The 21,748-nt window shown below is 36.2% G+C and overlaps 1 protein-coding gene across 1 annotated transcript; it reads right to left on the bottom strand.

Moving 5' to 3' along the window:
• Positions 1 to 271: 271 nt before the first annotated feature.
• Positions 272 to 20,511, bottom strand: LOC117926636 (tryptophan--tRNA ligase, cytoplasmic). The gene is made up of 12 exons (XM_034845814.1): positions 20,147 to 20,511; positions 19,933 to 20,052; positions 16,123 to 16,308; positions 11,383 to 11,434; positions 11,205 to 11,270; positions 10,656 to 10,742; positions 9,390 to 9,482; positions 8,934 to 9,014; positions 4,115 to 4,186; positions 3,639 to 3,707; positions 3,388 to 3,498; positions 272 to 566 (listed from the first exon to the last, which is right to left on the bottom strand). The coding sequence occupies exons 1-12, from the start codon at positions 20,356 to 20,358 to the stop codon at positions 516 to 518; spliced, it is 1,200 nt and encodes a 399-aa protein (XP_034701705.1). The 5' UTR covers positions 20,359 to 20,511; the 3' UTR covers positions 272 to 515.
• Between the last annotated feature and the right edge of the window lie 1,237 nt (positions 20,512 to 21,748).

The following is a 21,748-nucleotide window of genomic DNA, read 5'->3' as shown; positions in this document are numbered from 1 at the left end:
GAAGCAAGAAACCAGAAGAATGACCAATATAGTATTGAAAGTAAAGGAGATTAAAAGATTGTAAAGAGCCTGACCTTTCTGAACAAAAAGGTAGGTGCAATGGTGATCTATCTTTGTGTCAGTCATAAAGAAAAACACAATTATAAAAAGAGAAAAAATGAATGTGCATTGATTTCGAAGATTCGAATACTGTCACTCCAAAGGAATGACACATTGGTTATCTCAACTTTACTATTTCAACTTCTCACACATTGGTTTCTGCAAAACTAAGTCCATGAAGTTCGGATCTTGAATATGATCCAAAATGCTGCTATAAATTAGTACTTGATCCAAAATTGCAGACAAAGATTTTACACTTTCCAGATTGCTTTGGGTTTAAAGTGAATAAAACCGTGGGGAATAAAAAGATATAAGTATATAACTGAGATAATCTTAAAATTATAAATAGACCGACATCAAATATTCTTTATGAATCAATCATCCCCACAAATCGAAAGTTGTTCAAATCACTATTTCTAGTTGAACATATTGGGAAGTGGTCTCACTGCCATGAAAGCATCCACCATCTGAAAGAAAGGAAACAGTGGCAAAGAAGATTAGGGATAATCTTGTCTCCAGTTTTTATAATTAGATTAACAAGAACTATATAAAATAGGGAAATCATGGAATCAAGCAAAACCTGTTCCAATCATAGGAAGATAACACAATCTGCTCCAATATAGCACAGCTCATACTTTAAATTATGCAAGAAAAATAGCCATTGACTGTGCTTAGAGCCCAGGATATTTTTAGGGAATGTTTTGATTTGATTATTTGAAAATAGTTTCTACGAATAGGTTAGAGAAACAAAAACATAGAACAGTATGAAAATTCAGCCACAAGCATAAGGTAAACCAAAGATCAAATTTATAAAAACAACACAGTTAAAATTTGTCTGGTTGAGAAAATTGAAATTAATAAAAATTGGAGTAACTATTATCAGTTCTGGTACATGTTCCTTACAGAGGACCCCCACTAACTGTGAGATGTTTCCAACCTCATATATAGGGATCCTAAGGTTTGTATAAATAAGCAATCAGAAAATCCAACATGCATTCACTCCTCTCCCCTGCCCCAACCTTCCTACCCCACCCACCACTTGCACCCCCACCAAATAGAAACAAAATAATGAAGGGTTTTGGACTTCTATACCCTTGTTGTAAATGTTAACAACCATTTAAAGCATTGGCTATTCTTTTCACTTTCAAAAATTATGAAAACAATTGTAAGAAACTTTAGAGAGAACATCAATTTACTACTGTCTAGAAATACCAGTTTGTTCGCTGAATATGGTTTTCTAAAATCAACTGATCAAACATACATCTTAGAGGTTCCTAAATTTTTGCATTTAGAAACAGAAAATTGTTCCAAGAGACTAGAGCCAAACAAGCCTTTAGACATCATATTAGGTACCTTTAATAAAGAACAACCTTGTAATTGAATCCATCAAAACAATTCTCTGTACTAGAAAATGAACTTCAAGAAATATACATTTTTGAACATTACAAAAAAATCAATGACTAACATTTGAAAATATATTATAAAAGCAAAAGTACAACAAATTAAGCACAAACATGGAAACTTAAGGAAATGATTGGAAAAATGCTAAAAATGAAAATTTTAAAGCAACCTCAATAAATCATTTTTCTCCTGAATAAGACTAAAAACCCCTAAAATGGGAATTTTAATCTCCAGAATTTAATATAAAAATGAAGAAACCAATCGGTAGAAATGGCATACAACATTCAAGTATTTAACCATACTGGTAAGATATTTATGTCCAACAGTCACAAACTTCAGAAGGGATAAGATTAGATCATAAGATTTTTACGATTTAAGATGCTAATTATTCCAAGATTAGCTCCATCTGCCCATCCAGGAGCTGAGAAATTATTACTGGAAAATGTTAAGATTTAACAGTCTCCTATACTATCTCCTAGTGCACAGAATTCCTATGGAGTTACTTAAGTTTACAGAAAACAGTACATGCTTTTGTGATACAGCAATAACTTGGATTATATTAGAGAAAGAATACATTTATAGATTTTCTGTACTTTGAGGTAAATTAATTCACTTGCTTCTAAAGCCATAATTGGAAATTCATATCATGTAATTTGAGAACTCTGGAAATTCTGATATAATTTGATTATATATACAGTTCTTCCAGACTGTTATGAAGTAGTGTGTTGTGTCTTGTTCAACCCCATCATAATTCAACCATCCTATTACAATTGAGTTATAGAACATGTAACTAGAAGCCACCATTTGAAATAACCTAAAGATATTACACTGCAGAAACATCAACCTAATTCCAGTGGGGAGTGTGGAGAATGTAGAAGAGCTGGCTCGAGAGTTTGGTTGCAAGGTCAGTGCCCTCCCTGCTTCCTATTTGGGCCTTCCATTAGGTGCCCCTTTTTAGTTTGCCACAGTTTGGGATGGTGTGGAAAAGAGGCTTCATAAAAGACTAACATTATGGAAAAGACAGTACATTTCCAAAGGTGGGAGACTTACCCTAATACATTGCACCCTTTCTAGCATCCCTATCTACTTTATGTCCCTATTTTGCATCCTGGGGACTATGAAGTTGAGGCTAGAGCAAATCCAAAGGGATTTTCTCTAGGAAGGAGGGGGGCTGGAGTGGAAAACACATTTAGTAAGGTGGGCTATTGTCTTCTTAGACAAAAGAAAGGCTGGTTTGAGGGTTAGGAATCTTTTGTCCCTCGATAGAGTCTTGCTATGCCAAATGGAGTTGCTGTTTTGTGGAGGAAAGGGAGGCCTTTTGGCATAAAGATATCAACAAAAAATGTGGCGAAGAAAGAGGGTGTCAATCCCATGAAGTGAGATGGGTATGGGGTAGGATTATGAAAAGCCATTAGGAAGTATTGGAACATTTTGAGTAGCAGAGTTGCTTTTTTACTGGGTAATGGGAGAAGGGTGAAATTTTGGAAGGACAAGTGGTGCGGAGACAAACAACTAAGCATCTTTCCCCTCTTTATTTGCTTTTACCTAAAGGAGGCTTGGGTGGAGGATGTTTGGAAGGAAAGGAACAATAAGGCGCTTGATAACAAAGAGCATTCTATACAAGGAATTAAACTTTCTTTTCTTTATAATCTTTGAGCATGGTCCAAATTGTTTATAGTTCTTAGCCCTTCTTCTAATGTAGATTTGTTGATTGGATGGGATCTTGTCAAGGGATGTTGTTTTTTGTTGTCCCTCTTTGTTTTCTGTTGACACTTTTAAGCGCTCATTGTATACTCCTTGTATACTTTAGGGTGCTTTTTTAGCATTACTCTTTATATTATTTGATTCCTTTATCCATCAAAAAATAAAATAAGGCATGAAGCTTACCTCATCAGTCACCGCAGCCCGAGCCCTCCGATGTCTTTCCACCAATTCAGTCAAAACTTCGATAAGGCGTTTCTTCACCTCACCTGTTAGCATACGTCCCGCACCATATTCCTGAAAGAGGATAACTCGAGTATTCTTAAGAAAACAACTAATGAGCCATTATTCACTTTCTTTACCAACATTTTGTAATATGCTGTGAAAATTTTACAGAATAGTATATATTTTCACTGGAAGAAACGTCAGTCACTCACCGTCCTTATGTACTCAAGCTCAGCATCATCCTCTAGGAAAAAACCAAGATATTTAATTGGTATGTCTACCTGAACAATGTCCAAAGAAACAAAGTACATGCCATCATCAAATTACCTTCAGGATATATAATTGTTTGGCCTTCCATTAAATCAAAATATGTAAACATAATAAAACTGGCATCCACAATTCCAGATGCACATAAAAACAGTAAAGCAATTTTTTCAGTAATTTGTACTTAGAAAACAACAGAAAATCAATTACCAACTGCAACAGTTGTAATGTAAGCAAGAATCCCCCAATTTGGCAAAATATAAGAAAACAAAAAATTGTACAAGAAAGAAATATCTTCCCGGATAACTCTTGAGAAGAATTCTTCTAGTACCAATGTAAATTGTACAGTTAGCATGACCTTATAGGAGGATTTGACATTCTTCACTAAAAACATTGGCAAATAAAAAAAATAAAAAATTTGTACCTCAAGATTTGCTCCATATTTTCTGTGGTTCTCTATGGAATCTTGTCCACCAGAAAATGCATACTTGTTTATCTGTAGAGATTAACACAAATAACTGTTATAGAAAAGAGAACAAATCAACAAGACCACAAAAAAAAGTGCAAATTTATCAATGTATGTCTAACCCAAATCAGGTCATGTCGCATTGGGTTAGGCTGAGGAACCAACCAAACCCAACCTAAATACAATTGAGGGAGAAAGCACAAATCTAGACCCTAGCCACATAGGATCATGTCAACCCACCAAACCCAACCTAAATACAATTGAGGAGGAAAGCATAAATCTAGACCCAAGCCATTTAGGATCATGTCAACCCACCAAACCCAACCTAAGTACAATTGAGTTGGAAAGCACAAACCTAGACTTGAGTCATCATGTCAACCCAACAAACCCATTACAATAGTTTTGTCTTTTAAATTGTAAAAGTTAATTAAACAATATCATTCAACAGTTAAAAGTAATTATTGGTTAATTAATTTTTCTTTTTAATAAATAAAGACTTAAATTAAAATAAAAAGAGCCACCAAAAAAGTGACCCAAGTTATACAAGAAACAAACATCCCTTCACCACCAAGGCTCAAACAAGATAAAACAAAGGAAAATCTCAACAAACCCAACCATTCAAAAAAACTTACTAAAGTTAGTGGACAACAACTTAGACTCGGACCACAAAAAGGAAACAAAATCCCTTCTAGGTTTTGGACAAAAAAAAACCTCATCATCGAACGTAATGATGTTCCTGGCCTTCCAAACCCCAAAACAAACACAAAGGACTTGTTCACCAAACCTTCTTATGCTTTTTGACCACAAAAGAACCATGTCATCCCAATAGAGAATCTCTAACCGACAAAGATAGCACCCAAGACACCCCAAAAAGTGCCTCCCATAAAACCCTTGTCCTTTCACAATGGATAAGCCAATGATCTATGGATTTTTCATGCTCAAGGCACAAGTAACACCTATTTGATAAAGACCATCCTCATCTCTAAACTTGATCCAAAGTTAAAACTTTACCCCACACCGTCCCCCACGCAAAAAAGCTAACTCTAGGTTGGACCCAACCAAGCCAAATGTCGCTCATTGGAAAAAACCCACCAATGTCTGGTTACAAAACATTATAAAAGGACTTAAATGTAAACTTGCCACTCTTTGTCATTGACCAAAGCAATGTATCTAGTAGCTCCAACGGGCTGGTCTAGCCTAGAGAGTTTGTTTGTTTTTACATTGTAGTTTCTTGTTTTTGTATTCTTGTTGTTTAGTTTTTATTTTGTAGGAAGATTCCTCATCCTTCTCTTGTGCTTCTTATTTCTATCAATATATCTCTTTGTCGTTTCCTATCAAAAAGCAATGTATCTTCCACATCCCTACACACTCTCTAACCCTGCAAACATGCCAAAAACCTCTCCACACAATCCACCCCTCAATTATTAAAAGATCTAGGGAAACAAGTATTCCAACCCTTTCTCCCCCTTTCAACGAAAAAATTTCAAACATCCTCCACCCATGCATCCTTAGAAAGAACAAGCAAAAAAAGAAGGAAACAACACACACAACAAATTATCCCCACACCCCCTATCCTTCCAAAAAAGCACCCTCCACCCATTACCCACCAAAAAGGAACACCTAGATCTCACAAAATCCCAATCCTTCCTTATAGCTTTCCACAACCAAACCCCATACCTCCCTGTTACCTCTTGAGTTGCCCACCCCCCCTTACTTCCCCATACTTTCCACAGATAACCTCATTCCAAAAGGTCGTGCACTCATTCGCAAAATGCCAACTCCACTTGCAAAGGAGATTATTGGTTAATTAATTAATTAAAGATCCATGGAATCCAAGTTAGAAGGTCCATGAGCCCAACCCAGTTCACTTGCCTATTATTTGGGCCAGATATAAGCAAAACCTCTTTCTAGAACCAATAAATATGAATCTGAATTTGTTACTCCATGCAACTTGGCAGGGCAAATTTGATAATTTTCCATGCCTAAGCAATACAGGCTCTTATGCATTCAAGCTCACTGTGTCCACCTACCCACCTTAACCAATCTTTCAAACACTTCCCCACCTTCATTAACTACCCATGCCTAAGCAATACAGGCTCTCATGCATTCAAGCTCACTGTGTCCACCTACCCACCTTAACCAATCTTTCAAACACTTCCCCACCTTCATTGACTACCAATGCCTAAGCAATACAAGCTCTCCTCTTTTGTGAGGATGATGGAATCAACTGAATTATTGGAAGTGGATTGTCACTTGTTTCGAGTTGGTTTCAGGACTCAAGATAAATCTGCAAAAAAAAATTAAATCATTCCAGTAGGGGGCATGGAGTATGTGAATAGAGCTGCTGTCCTATTTGGATGCAAAGTAAGGAGATTTCCTACCTCTTATCTAGGTTTACCCCTTGGAGCCCCACATAGATCAATTGGCGTTTGGGATGTAATAAAGGAGAAATTCAAGAGGAAATTTGCTGCATGGAAAAAACAGTATCTATCCAAAGGAGGAAGACTCATCCTTATTAAAAGTACTCTCTCAAGCCTCCCTATCTATTTTATGTCGCTCTTTGTAATCCCTAAGAAAGTGAGAACCAGATTAGATAGAATTCAAAGGAACTTTTTGTGGGGGGGGATACAGAAAAGAGAAGGAAGTTTCACTTGGTAAATTGGACAGAGGTTTGTAAAGATAAGAAGCATTGAGGATTGGGACTAAGGCACTTGGAGGGTCTTAATCAAGCCTTGTTAGGCAAATGGTTATGGAGATTCTCCCTTGAGAGGACAAGTCTTTAGAGAAAAGTCATTCTTGGAAAATTTGGGGAGGTGGAGGGGGGTTGGACCACTAGAGAGGTGAGGGATTCTTACGGGATAAGTCTTTGGAAAGATATTAGATAAGGTTGGGAAATGTTCACTCTTAGAACAAACATCCGCATTGGAAACGGTAGACGCACAAGATTTTGGTGGGATAGTAGGGTAGGGGAGATTAAGTTGAAGGATGTTTACCCAACTCTTTTTAGGCTTTCTTCCCACAAGAATGCAACAGTGGCAGATTTATGGGGAAGGGGAAAGAGTGGAGGTGGATGTTGGGAGGTTTCTTTTAGAAGACCCTCCCAAGATTGGGAGCTAGAGGAGGTGTCTCGGTTTTTGGAACACATCCTTTCTTCAAAAGTGCAAGAAGGGGAGACTTTAATTTGGAAAAATTATGGGAAAGGAAAGTTTAATGTCAAACCTTATTATATTTCTCTAAGGGATGAGAACAATCTTTCATTTCCAGCTAAAGAGGTTTGGGGATCAGGCAATCCTCTCAAAACTCGCTTTTTTGCTTGGGAAGCAATGTGGGGGAAGATATTAACTATAGATATGTTGATGAAGAGGGGATGACCCTTAGTTAATAGATGTAGTCTTTGTAAAGATAGTGAAGAGTCGGATCATATTTTGATTCATTGTGATAGGACAAGACAACTTTGGACATTGTTGTTAACAAATTTTGGTTTGGTTTAGGTGTTCCCGTTTTCAGTGAGAAATCTTCTCCTATAATGGAAATTCAAGGGACTAGGGACGAAGAAAAGAGCAGTTTGGCGGCTGGCTCCAATGTGCTTATTTTGGTGTATTTGGGGAGAGCGCAACCGAAGGATTTTCAAAGACGAAGAATTATGGGACCAAAGGCTGAGGGTTCTCTTTTTCAGATCCCTAGTGGAGTGGTCCAAACAGTTGCTGGATTTGGAGATCCCCTCTCATCTGAATTTTCTGGAGTCTCTTTGTTGTGGCTAGTCTTGCGCTTTTCTAAGTTTCTTCTTTCTTTTCTGGTACTTGGGTTGGGTTGTTTTTTTGTGTATACTACCTGTATACGTTGGGTGCACCCCCTTTTTTTGGCACTTCTTAATACAAGCTTTTGTCCATCAAAAAAAAGAAAAAGAAAGAAACTCAATATCTATAAACAATTACATAAACTAGGTAGTGACCAAGATGCAGAGAGAAAGAAGTACAAGAAATAAGCTTCAAGCATTCAGCAACAAATGAGAGTATCATCCAGATTTGATACATGGACCCAATCAAAATTAAATTAAACTTGTTCCCCACAAGATTTCTAAAATTACATTGACCTCCCTTCAAGTTTATTTTTCTGATCAGAAAAAAACATTTCATTGCAATAAAGAAAAATACATAAATCTGATCAAAAGCACAAGAACTAAATAAATCTGATCAAAAGCAAGAAAAACTGTCTACCTGAAAAAGCAAAGGTAATTGCACAACTGGAAATGGTTAGTAGAAGATGATATTTCCATTAATTTTCCTAGCCATCCATAAGAAGGGAGACATGAACAAAATATCGCTCTAAAGTTAGAGCTGGTCAGAAAAAGAAAGGATATCTAGAAATTTTGCCCAAAAATCCTAAGATATTGAGATGAAATTTAATGAGACAGCCATGTGGTCATTTCCATAGAATGTGTATAGGAAAGACAAGAAACGTTGATATAATCAAGCATCACAAAGACATTGAAGTCGTCAAAGAGAAGGCAAGATTGCATAATCTTCATTGTTACAGAAGATTTTGCACATTTTACGAATTTTTTCCATGTCTAGGTTGACAGGAAACATAAAGGCAATATTTATCTTCCATGAGTCGCTCTTTTGGCGGCCCTTTTTAATATATTTATCTTCTTATCTATCAAAAAAAAATTTCACGAGAACAAGGAGCATTTCAAGATCTCATAGAGTAGGAGCTTTGATATTAGAAATACTTAAAAGAGTTATAAAAAGGCCTATGAGGAATTTTAGAAACAAACCTTGTTCTTAATGTCCTTCCCAGAATCAGTCACGTATATTGCAGAATTGGGATCACTAGCAGACATTTTTCCTGTCTCCCCCTGCAGATATACAAATTCAAGGAAAAACAAGAGCCATGATTTACACAAAAAGAAAATTAATGATGCAGCCATATGTAGAAACTACCAAGCATCAAAGAAGACCCTTTAGATGCCACATTTAGAACTAACAGAACCTAAACATATCATTTTTATGTCTTTTCAAGTACTGCTAAAGTGCAAAAATCTGTTTTCAAACTCTAGAGATGAAACATAAAGGCTAGATTACAAAAGCATAAAGGCTAACAAGTCTTTAATAGACCACTAAAGTCAGGTAATATGAGTGCATGCACACAAAGTGGTGACAAAACATAATTGAATGAAAATATTAGACTAACTTGTGAGTTATTAGAATATGAGGCCAAATTGTAATAACACCTGAAGGGCAGGGAAGAATAATGATTCAATCAATGCGGGCTTGTGATATCCTAACCGAGGAGCAACATCCCGTGTCATTCTGAAATAAGGATCCTGTACAAATTAAGGAAACAAAGGCAATACCATAAAATAATTATTACATTGACATCAGATGCAAAAATGAATGTAAAGTTGGATAAATGATGACAATATTTCAAAACAAGAAATTTGTTAATGAGAAAACAAAACCAAGGTAAGAAACATAGATAAGGATGAATAATTTTTCATGTAGCTGACACAAAATGGTTGGGATATGGCTAGCTTGGTTGGGCCTGTCTGCTACATGAGTAGGTTCTGACAAATTTTGAGAAATCAACCTACTTGAATACCAGAAACATACCAATATATATTTGAGGATGAAAATGTGAGTCCATGCCCCCTCGTGTGTGTATGCATTTGGTATGTTGTTCTGCCACCACCGGCCTCCCCAGTTTGGCAATGGTTAAAATCAATATGAGAAAAGTTTGTAAATTTATCCAAATATTTGGAACAAGGTTTGGTACTTCTGATTCAGGTATGGTTTAAAGAAGCAACAAAATTGGAATTCCTACTATATAGGAAACTTCATACATGTCCAGCTTTTTTGCTGCCCGCCATTGTCAAGCTCCCATCGTTTGATGAACTTAGTATCTACTCTCCAAATCTAGGACAAAGGAGAAGTTCAAGCCACATTTTCGGTGACATTAGAAAGCAATTAGAACAAGCCTTTATACATATGCATCTCCCAGACATGAAATTGCCCCTCTATAGTGAAGCGGTCTCCTGGCAGTAAATTTTGTAGCTAAGACCTAACATGAGAGGTTCACTTATAGACACAGCAGTTTTCTCTCTATTAAATCTGTTTTCAGTTTCCAAAACCAGAAAGGGAGCAAGACCTTTGAATCAGCCGTTGTATTTTTTTTATTTTTTTTTTATAGGTAAATTTTTGTCCCCATTGGGACTTGAACCTAGAACATCCCACAAACCCTCCCCCATTCCTTAATCAGCCATAGTATATAACAACTAACAGAGAAAGAACATATCAATATAAAGACAAAAGAACTACTTTCTTTTTTTCAAGTAAAAAGAATGGGATAATGAAACAATGCAAAGATTAAAAAAGAAAAAAGGGAGTGCATTTAGGTGTTTTACATATGAAGCACTTAAACATTCCTTTCATAAGCAATAATATGAGTGACAAGTAAAACTAAAATGAAAAAAAGAACTTCAGAAGAGAGAAGACTCAACCTGATCAATAGCACACGGAATCAAGCAACGAAGATCATCTTTTCCAGAGAAGAGGTGTGGAAATGAACTCGGAAAGGATGGAACTGCCTGCACTCACACAAAACTAAGCACATTAAGGCACTTTTAAAGACTTCCCAATAATTGATGGACCAAACACAGCAGTTCCACTTCTATGCATACATAGCTTCATGCAGCACTACTTCAGCTTGACAAATTGCTATTTTGTAATGTTTTCTTCGATATTTTTGTGCATTGTAGCCATTAAAAACCGTAAAATGTTCCATATATTGCTATTCAACAATAATGAGCAACATGAAAATTCTGCCTTGTAAAGGCTAACGTAGTTCACAGCAAGGAAATGTGATAAAAAAAATTGAAAATAATAATAATTCATTACAAAGTAACTAATGCAACCCAATTAGCTGTTCTTACCATTTACTAAAGCAAACAACAAAGAGATGGGAACAAAATACATAGTCCAACAACAGAGAACCCATGCAACCACTTAAAATTCATCTAATTAGTAAAAAGTGCAGCAAATAACCATACCTGCACAGGCGGGAAACTCACTTTCCCAATATGATCTTCCCCTGTGAAACCAAAAATACCAACGACCTGCACATCAACAGTCAACCTTGAAACCACAGGCTGAACGAAAATATACACATAAAACATACTCTTAATAAAGGGGGGAATTGTCATCTCTTCCCCTTGTTACAACAATCACCTTATTGTATGTGACACACTTTCCAACCCTCACCATGTTCTTGTAGAAGGCACTGCACAGAAAATTTTGACATTAGAACCATATGGTAGTTCATTAGTAAATGCAAATATGCACTAGACTTTTCCTGCTAGGAGTGGGAAACAGCCTTGAACATCAATGTTTGTGGTCAACCGAGTTCAAGGTTCTAAACTGCATCCAACCTATCAAATAACCCTCCCCAAAACCAGACGAGGTAAATCCCTCCTGATTCTCTCAATTCGCACAGCTACCTTGACAAGGATCTGGAACATCAAAAAAGTATGCTTCTTTTTTTAATGATTCAAAAAATGTTTTAAGTTAATATTTAACCATAAGCTTTTCATAATTCCTTCTTTTTATTTTAAATCCAATTTAAGAAGCCAATATGAAAGTTCTGTAGGCTATACTCAAAACTTCTGCTTGAAGTTACTATAAAGTGCTTCTTTAATCACACCATGCCTCAATATAGATTCTCTACCAGTATCACCTATCAATAAGTATAGGTAAGAGTGCAAGGTTTTTTTTTTTTTTATCGATAAGTATATAATTGTATTGCAAAGAGGCATTAAAATAGCGACCCACCGAATTACAGTATAAAGGAACTTACCCCCTTACAAAAGGGCCCATACAACAAGGGAAAAAACAAAAAAAATCCTCTCCCTTAACGCAACACACCCACTCTATAAAATCTATTAAGGTCGAAGGACCATCTTTTATCCACAATTTGGTTTCCGACCACAATAAATACACAAAAGATACTTTCAGCTTTTGAATGGACAGCCCGCAATCCTCGAAAGCAATTGAATTTCTAACGTTCCATATAACCCAAAACAGACAACGGTCCCAATTGCCACACCACCTTCCTCTTCTCTCCCACAAAAGAGTCCCTCCATCCTAAAAGGGTTTCCTTGACTGAAAAAGGAAAACCCAAGAAACTCCAAAAAAAGAAAGGAACAACATCCACACTTCCCTTGTTTTTCCACAATGAATGAGAAGTTGATCAATTGACTCCTCACACATATGACATAAAAAACATCTATTTGTCATAACCCAACCTCTCTTTTGCAGACGATCCAAGGTTAGAACTCTCCCCCAAGAAGCCTCCCACGCAAAAAAGCTTAGTTTGGGCTGCACACAAGAGTTCCAAATAATCTTCAAAGGGAAAGAAGCAAGAGACCCCAGCTGCATAGTCCTATACAAAGATTTTACCGAGAAAACCCCGTCCTTTCATTCCATCCACTTCACCCTATCCTCCTCATCCACCCTAACCTTTTTCCCTTCCAAGCAACAAAACAGCCTTTCCACTTCTTCCAACTCCCAATCGTTGAAAGTCTATTGAAACAAGGGTTCCAACTTCCCCCCCTTTCCCCCTCGGCTATCCACACTTCATTTACCCAAGCCTCTTTGTTCGAAGCTAAAGCATATAAAGAAGGAAAAGCCTTGCACAAAGGGATGGTTTCACACCACTTGTCTTTCCAAAACCTCACCTTCTTACCATCACCCACCACAAAGCCAAAAGAAGGGGTTACTAGATGTCCCATTTTACTTATTGCCTTCCACAACCCAACTCCATAGGCCTCCCTAGTCTCACAAGATCTCCACTCTCCTCTTTCCTCCCTGTATTCCCTCAAATCACTTGGTTCCAAAGTGCCTTTCTTTCATTTGCAAAGCGCCAAACCCATTTGCCAAGGAGAGCCCTATCCCAAGACTCTTAACCCCCAACCCTCCGCTTCTTTTGTCTAAACACACAATTGGCCACCTTACTAAGTGCGGTTTTTGCTCAAGAGCCCCACCACCCCACAAAAAGTCCCTTTGGATCTTCTCCAATCTGATTCTAACCACCCTAGGCATCTGGAAAATAGACATAAAATAAATCAGCAAATTGGACAAGGTACTTCACACTAAAGTAATCATCCCCCCTTTTGAAATGTACTGACGTTTCCACATAGCCAATTTCTTTCTGAATCTTTCTTCTATTCCATCCCACGCTGCAACACATTTAAACGGAGCACCCAACGGCATTCCTAGGTAAGTGAAAGGCAATTTTCCCACCTTATAACCAAACTCATCAGCCAACTCATCCACATTCTCAACTCTACCAATCGGAATCAGCTCACTTTTCTCCAGATTTGCTCTTAACCCTGAAATTGCCTCAAACCACATTAACAACCAGCTCAATTACAACAACTGATCCTCCTTTGCTTCACAAAATATCAACGTATCATCAGCAAACAACAAATGCGATACCTGGACCCCTTCGCCTCTTCTTCCGCGAATCAAACAAGGCGACAAAAAACCCCCAACCACTGCTCTCTTTAGCAAACAACTAAAGGCCTCCATCACAACTACAAATAAGTAAGGCGACAAGGGGTCTCCTTGCCTTAACCCCCTTGAGCTTTGGAAAAAACCCGTAGGGCTTCCATTCACCATAACTGAATACCTAACAGTGAATAAGTACCACTTTATCCACCTGCACCATCTTTCCCCAAACCCCATCTTCTCCAACACCGCTAAAAGAAACGCCCAGTCCACATGATCATAGGCTTTCTCAATGTCTAATTTGCAGATAATCGCCCCTCTATTGCTTTTCACAATGGAGTCAATTGCTTCATTAGCAACCAGCACTGCATCCATGATCTCCCACCCCTCCACAAAAGCATTTTGGAACCTTGAGATCACCTTAGCTAAAACACCCTTCATTCTATTAGCCAACACCTTAGCTAACCACTTATACAACCCTCCCACCAAGCTAATTAGCCTAAAATCCTTCAAATCCTCTGCCCCCCCTTTCTTAGGAATTAGCACTAGAAAAGTTACATTCAAACTTCTTACAAAGCTCCCAGTCTCATGGAATTGCTTGAAAAAGTTCATTACCTCCTCTTAACAAATTCCCACGAAAACTGCCAAAAAGCCATTGAAAAACCATCAAGGCCTGGCGCTTTCTCGCCGTAACAACCTGACAGTGCCCCAAAAACCTCCTCCTCCGAGAATGGCTTCTCCAGCCCCTAAGAGTGCAAGGTTAGAGAAGCCAAACATCAAAAAGCTCTCTTTTTCTTTCTTGTCCTTCTCGTTTCTTTTTTCTCTCTTTTCCTTAAGATCAAACAAAAAACTAAATGCAGTTTCTGCAAGGCAAGAACATGTTATACCTTACAATGATATGCATTGCTATGCAGTAACTTCATTTCAATATCTAACAAAGTCCCATTATCCCATAAGGCTTTATTCTATAAGCATAATGATGATGAAAAAGCAAATTATGCAGTAAATTCAGAAAGCCTATCAATTATGCCTAACAAATTAAATTGTCTAAGACATGGTGGAGAATGGCACACAGTGGTTGACTGTCCAATGCATAGGCACAACAAAGGTCACCTAAACTTCAACTTGTTAACGAACTCTGGTTTTCTTTCTTGAGTTCAAAATAACCTTCAGCTTTTTAAAACACGTAAATTTGACTCTCAAGTCCTGCATAAGCCTCAAATTTGTTATGAAATTGTCCTGAACAACCAAGTAGTTGAAGACCTAATTTATTTATACACTTCTAAGTTCTAACCACACAAAAGTCCTAGCTCTGGCAAAGGGAAGACTCCCATGAAATAAAAGGTGTGTAACCTAAGGTGTGTTGGGTGTGTTTAGGGTAGAGAGGATAAGGTGTGTTGGGTGGAAACGAAGAGTGGGACCTTCTCTATTAAATCACTTTATGCTAGCCTAGAGACAAGAAGTGTAGTGTAGTTCCTAGCTAGTATTGTGTGGAATGCATGGGTTCAACCTAAGGAGAGTTTTTTTGCGTGGGAGGCGACTTGGAGGAAAGCTTTGACTCTTGACCAGATTCAAAGGAAGGGGTGGTCTTTGGCCAATCAATGTTTCCTATGTCATGCACATGAGAAGTCATTTGATCACATCCTTTTGCATTATGGCAAGGCAAGGGTGTTGTGAGAGCTATTGTTCTCTCTTTTCAAAGTTTACCGGGTGATGCAGTCCACTATTAAAGAGACTCTATTAGGTTGGCATGGTTCTTTTGTTGGAAGAAAGCAGAAAAAAGCTTGGAGGGTGGCACCTTTATGTCTTTTCTAGACAATTTGGAAAGAGAGACAGAAGATCTTTTGAAAATGTGGAACTCTATATCCAAAAGTTGAAATTCTTGTTTTAGTGTAACTTGTTAACTTGGATCAAACTGTTTATGGGTGAAAGACTGATGTTCATAGTTGATTTCATTGATTGATTGGGTCGTTTTGAGGGAGGGAGTAGTTTTTTGTTTTCTCTTCCTTTTTTTTTGGCGCTTTTTGGCAACCGTTGTATACATCATGTGTACTTTGGTGCATCCTTTTTTGGCACTTTTCAATATTATTCTCATTTACTGATCCAAAAAAAAATGAAATAAAAGGTGTGTAACTTGAGGTATAACATCAAAACAAAATCTCAATAATCCCTCATAAGCAGAGGCTTCTAAGCCACTGAAATTTTGAAATTAAGGTCGTGTATTGAAGTTTTAGCATCAGTCAGGATCCCCAAAGAATAAGAATACAATCCCAACATCTAAAAGATTGTCTAAAAAATGGTCTTCAAAGCATAATTTGACATGAATGGAAAATCTAAAGGCAAATTAAAAAATGGTTTAACAAGAAGCAATACTGTAATTATTGTGATTTCAATGAAATTTAAATGTCACTAGAATGCTTGTACTCTAAATTGTTAGCTAAACTTGATATGCATATTACTAACCCTCCAACATAATCAAAATCTGAGAAAATGAAGGTTCTAGAAATGTCAAAACCACATGCTATAATGTCTTTAGCATTCTCACGAGCAAGTCTTTGGCTTTCCTCCACAGAGAGATTTTTCCACATGCACTTCTCATCATCAGTAAGTTGTATAACAAGAGGAACCTTAAAGGCATCTTGCAAGTACCTGCAAGCAGTGTTATGCACCATTATAAGCAAAAAAGGAATAAAATCTTATTTGAGACCAAAAGGAAGAAGACAATAAACTTATCTATATGGATACCAATGTACACCAAGATAAAGAGATGACATTTTGAATGACTCAGTTCACTTTCAAACTTCCTATACTGGACAGAAGTAAGCATATATGGTTCATGAAGAAGTAAAGCAATTGCATATTACCTAAAGAGCAAATAAACTTCCATTTTCCTCCACTAGTTTCGTCATAAGGCTTTAAAGGGAAGGGCATAAGCATACATATGGCTTATACTGTTTCGCAGCTCACACCTGTGGTTGAGCTGCTAGTGGCTCCAGAACCTAGCGTATAAGACTTTGTCTTGGCTGAGGTGAGTTCAGCAAAGTTAGGTTTCTTCTTCTAATTGGATGCTTAGCAATGTCGGTGACATCAGCAATTTCCTTGGCGTAACTTATGAAGTTTCCAAAAGGAAGTTATGAGACTCTTTTCTTCCATCGGGGATAGGTGGGGCCTGTGAGGGTAGCCAAGTCCAAGTTCTTCTAAGAAAAAGAGGGTATTTTTGAGATACCAGTTAAAGAAACTCTCCTCAATAAACTACAAGGGGAGCAGCAGCAAAGGTAGAGGGGAAGTATCCAACTTGAGGATAAGGATCTGATGAGTGATCAGTTCCCTTATGAAAGCTTTTGGAATATTAAATGCCTTAATGAGGGCAAACGAAAGGTAATGAAATTCTTGTTAAAGGAGCATTGAGCTGAGGTGCTACATTCACAGGAAACCAAAATGGGTACCACAAGTCACAACATTTTTTGGACTGGGAGCACATAGACATGAACCCTTGTTGCTGGAGGGATCTTGAGAATTGCTTTGTGGGATAAGGGGGTATTGGTGGGTGGAAGCTGGATTATGTCTCTTGTTGCTTCAGGAATCTTAAGAATGGCTTTGTGTGTCTAGTCTTGGGAGTTTCTGAGCATTTATTTGGGAGGAGTTGGGAGCCCCCAAGGAATTATGGGAAAACCCTTGGTGCATCTTCAGGACTCTGATGTTGTGAGGTTTCCAACAGAATAAAGAAATGCTCTTGAGGATTTCTTCAACTATAAGGTACTTATTTCATTGATAAGATGGAATTGGTTTACAATGGCTGTTGTCGTTGTGTCCTGGTCGTTCCCTTTTTACGTTCTATGGTTTCCATGTATGCTCCTTGTGTACTAGGGTTCTCACCATTTTGTTTGTTTTTTTGTTTTTCAAGTTTATTTGCTTATAATAGAAAAGGTGCTGACAAAAATTAACCTTTCTTCGTTGTCCTGTCACTATAGGATTATGGCACATGTTATTCTAGTTGGTCAGTAATTCTTAGCATTAGTGAGCTAGACCAACTAGTTTCGGTTGACAATTTTGTTCTAAACATTCTTGGATCCAACTCTATATATTTCCTACTATTTACACTGGTGCTGAAGACTCGAGATCATCGTCAATTCATACTCAAGGTCATTCACAGAACTATGGCTGAGTTTATTTGAGTAAATAATAACATTATAAGGTGTATTTCAGTTTTTATTGGACAATTTGGTGAGGAGTACTCAAGCGTCCCATACAATCCTAGAGTGCTCAAGCAGTCCCTATGAGTGCTAAAGCACTAGTAACCACTTTTCATATTTTATGTTAATTTTCTCATTCCTATTTTTCATGATATTGGTCTGGCCTGCTAGGGTTTTTAAGACTATAAATACATCTTATATTGTTGAATTGAGAAACGCCCCCTTAAAGCAATATTGTCATTATTCTCTACACATCCCTAATGCTCTCAAAAAATTTATAAGTGTGAAAAAATTAAATTTTGGGGCTTAAAAACAAAACTACCTACTCATCCCCACTTCCCTCTAGGTAGTAGTTTCAAGAATCAAGATTTGAACTTTCACTTAGGTTCCTCCTAAATATATGGTAGATGATTATTCTAGCCTCAAAACATCTTGGGAAGAATTTTAGGTGAAAAATCCTTGTAGCAAGTAATTGTTTCCTCACTTCTATCCAAGGGATATGATGCAAAATCTTCAAAATTCCAACACTATAGAAGATTTCTTTGTTATATAGAGAAATGAGAGATGAAAATTAAAAAAACAAAAATAAAAAAGACAAGAAAAGAAATGTCCTTATGGTCACCCCAAAAGTCATACACGACTGTAATTAGAGTTTCCTAAGCAATCACACTTAAGGAAGGCAATCATACTCAATGAACTATATAGCTACTAAATTATCAATAAATTCTATATATTAGGATTGAAAGATTACATAGGTTTATATAATCTCATGGAACTCTTTTTCCTAATAAAACTAAGATTCTATTTCCTAATAAGAATATGACTCATTTTCCTAATCAAATTAGAAACTAAAACAAATGGAAATTTGACTAAAAAATAAAGTACTAAATCTAGTTCTGATAAAATATAAACAAAAGTCCAGTTAAAACTATGAAATACAAATATTAATAAAACTATTTTTACTAAATATTTTTCCTTTTTCTTTAATAAATCTTCATAAGGTTCTTTCCTTGTTGTTCCCATCAATTAGCATTAAAGCCCCTTTTTGGGCAATGGCATGAGCTTGATCATGTCATATTGCAGAGAGGTGTGCAAAGTTAATGGGGAAGGGTATAAGGTTAAGTTGGTATGGGAACAACAACCCCCTGTCTTCCATCCCTCCTTTGTTTTGGTTGCGCAAAATTTAAATTTTATAGTTGTTTGCTAAGGGACCTAGGGCAAATGGAGATTGGTCACATTTTGAAGGGTCATCATAAGGATGTGGTTAGAGTATTATTCAAAGCAGCTCATTCAATATTAGCAGGTGAATCTAAGATTTCAACTCTAACAGAAGATTTGATTGGTAAAACATATTTGGGCAATAATCTTTTGGGTGGAACAAGACTCAACCATCATACTCCCACAGGTTTTTCAAGCAAGAGATGGTCCTAGAATCTCTTAGGGTCCATCAACAGATTCTACCAAAGACTCAATTTTTTTTCCCTTTTATCTCCCACTTCGATTTTTTCTATTTAATCTGGAGTGAGAACAGTTCATTCTTCCGTTGTATTTCTACCATTGTCAATGATATGATTGTTTCTCGTCAAAACAAAGTAAAATAATATCTTTTGCATTTTAAAATTACAAAAAAGTTCATATGGTAAAGGTGCCAAAACAGCCTTTTGCCCCCTAAAATCTAAGTCATGTAGAACCCCAGAAAAGTGGTCTTCTACTAAGTGGTACCCATTATGGAGAATTTCGTCCATCAATGGATTCCACATTGGCTTTATGACTTTTCAAATTGGAAGATAGAAACTCATAAATTTCAAAACTGGAACTAAAACTTGAGACCGGAAAAACAGATAGGCTAAACTTATAGTTTATATTTTATAAAATATATGAAGATAATTCCACTAATAGAGTTGATAGGTTCCTCAAGTTATTAAAAAAAAAACCTTCCTACAATGTCTAAATAAACATTAAACACTCAAATAAACAATCTCGTAAACTATTCTAAACATTTTACACGATTCAGAATTATCCATCCACGTTCCACAGAAATGCAATAGCTTGAGGCTATATTAGAATTGAAAACACATACTTGGTGAACATGAAAGGAACCAAATGCCCCAAATGCAAAGCCTCAGAAGAAGGTCCTCTGCCTGTGTACAAGTAAAACTTGTCTCCTCTCTCATAGGCATCCAAAACTTCATTCAAATCCCTACAATTCATTCATAAATCAAATCATTCACACAAAACACATAGAAACCAAAAACAAAAACACTGAGAAAGAATGATATACAAAGCAATCATACCGGTGAGCGAAGAAGACACCGCGGCGGAGAAAGACGTGAGGAGGGCGAGAAGTGAGGCGTTGAACACGGTCAATTAGGGTTTGGTCCAGCCTCTGGCATCCAAACTTGTCGATCAGCTTGTCGTAGTCGATCTTCCCTCCGTCTTTAGCCGACACTTCCCATGGATTCACTACCTGCTCCTCCTCTTCCTCCGCCGCTTTTGTTCCTTCCATTTTCTTCCGAGTTGAGAAAGATGCCGCAAGATTGACGTTACACACTCACACAGTCTTTTTATGTCCTATGTATCCGGCGGCTTAGAGGCCTCCTAGCCCTTATATTCCGACATTGTTCATTTGCTTATTCTCTTAGGAGTTAGGAGACGTTTAGCAATAGGGAATGGGAAGTGGGAATGGAATCTCATTCCTTATCTCCCTCTATTCATATTTAGATTGAGTGTAAATAATTTCTATTTTTATTTTTTGAAATTATTTTTAATTTATTTTATTTTATTCTTTTTCAAGGAGTATTTCATATATTTATTTGGATTAATTTTTTTAAAATTCAAGCGGTACACATCTCACTTACAGAGTGCACCTAAGATGAGATCTGGCTATTAAATCCTATAAGTAGACTATCGGTACCCTAGTGCACCAAGTTCGTCTTCAAGGACAGTGGATTTATTTAAAGGATAGTATTTGTCACACCTCAACCGATAAGTTTTTTTCTTATTCTCTATTATTTGTTTGTGTCTTTTAGGCTAGTCATTTGTTTCCATACCTTAAACTCAACATAGATTACTATCCAATTTTATAAAGATATAAATAAAATAAAAAATGATTATAATATAAATTAAATCGCATCATCATAAATAGATAGTATTCTAATTCATCCATAAGGTAAATATAAAATAGTATAAAATTATTACTTTATCCTTAAATTTCATTCATGAAATCTCGATGTCTCTATTTTCTCTATCTTTCTTTGAAACTAAGTCATTGCTTCTCAACAATTTCTCTGAGTGGAACCGATCATTATGGTCCCTAATATTTTGAGGGATATTATTTAATTTAGTAACGAAAAAACTCTCAAAATTTATTCATTTAAAAAAAAAAAAAAATATATATATATATATATATATATATATATATATATATATATATATATATATATATATATATATATATATATATATATTAAATTATATATAAGAATATTATTATCAATTTATTTTTTTTAATTCATATTCCTATTATTAAACAAACATGAGAATGGAAACAAATAATGATTCCAACCTTAGATTCCTAAATTTATCTCAACATTATAAATGAAATCATCAAATTCATTTCATTTTATAAAAAATAGAAATTTAAAAAAAATATCTATCCTCATTCCATACCAAACACTTGAATGTTTTGAAATATTTTTTTGTTAAAAATAAATGTAAAATTGAAAAAAAAAAAGAGTTTTATTGTAATGTTTAGTAAAATTTGATTATAAATTAATATTCATTATTATACTAGCATTCAAATAATAAAAAAATTACAAATATTAGTATACATCTTTTCAAATCATAGATTTAAGAATATGTCACATGTTATAACGTGATATGAAGAGTATCAACAT

Source organism: Vitis riparia, chromosome 12, assembly GCF_004353265.1.
Source record: "Vitis riparia cultivar Riparia Gloire de Montpellier isolate 1030 chromosome 12, EGFV_Vit.rip_1.0, whole genome shotgun sequence".
Taxonomy (NCBI): domain Eukaryota; kingdom Viridiplantae; phylum Streptophyta; class Magnoliopsida; order Vitales; family Vitaceae; genus Vitis; species Vitis riparia.
Note: the sequence above shows the minus strand (reverse complement) of the source record. Positions and strands in the feature narration are given on the sequence as shown.

What these genes read in the sequence shown, in the direction of transcription:
- LOC117926636 (XM_034845814.1), bottom strand. Translation starts at nt 20,358, where the DNA reads ATGGAAGGAACAAAAGCGGCGGAGGAAGAGGAGGAGCAGGTAGTGAAT. An exon ending in TTCCGTGTGCTATTGATCAG is followed by an intron (nt 9,483 to 10,655) that starts GTTGAGTCTTCT and finishes TAATTTGTACAG; the next exon opens with GATCCTTATTTCAGAATGAC. An exon ending in AATATGGAGCAAATCTTGAG is followed by an intron (nt 3,708 to 4,114) that starts GTACAAATTTTT and finishes GACATTGTTCAG; the next exon opens with GTAGACATACCAATTAAATA.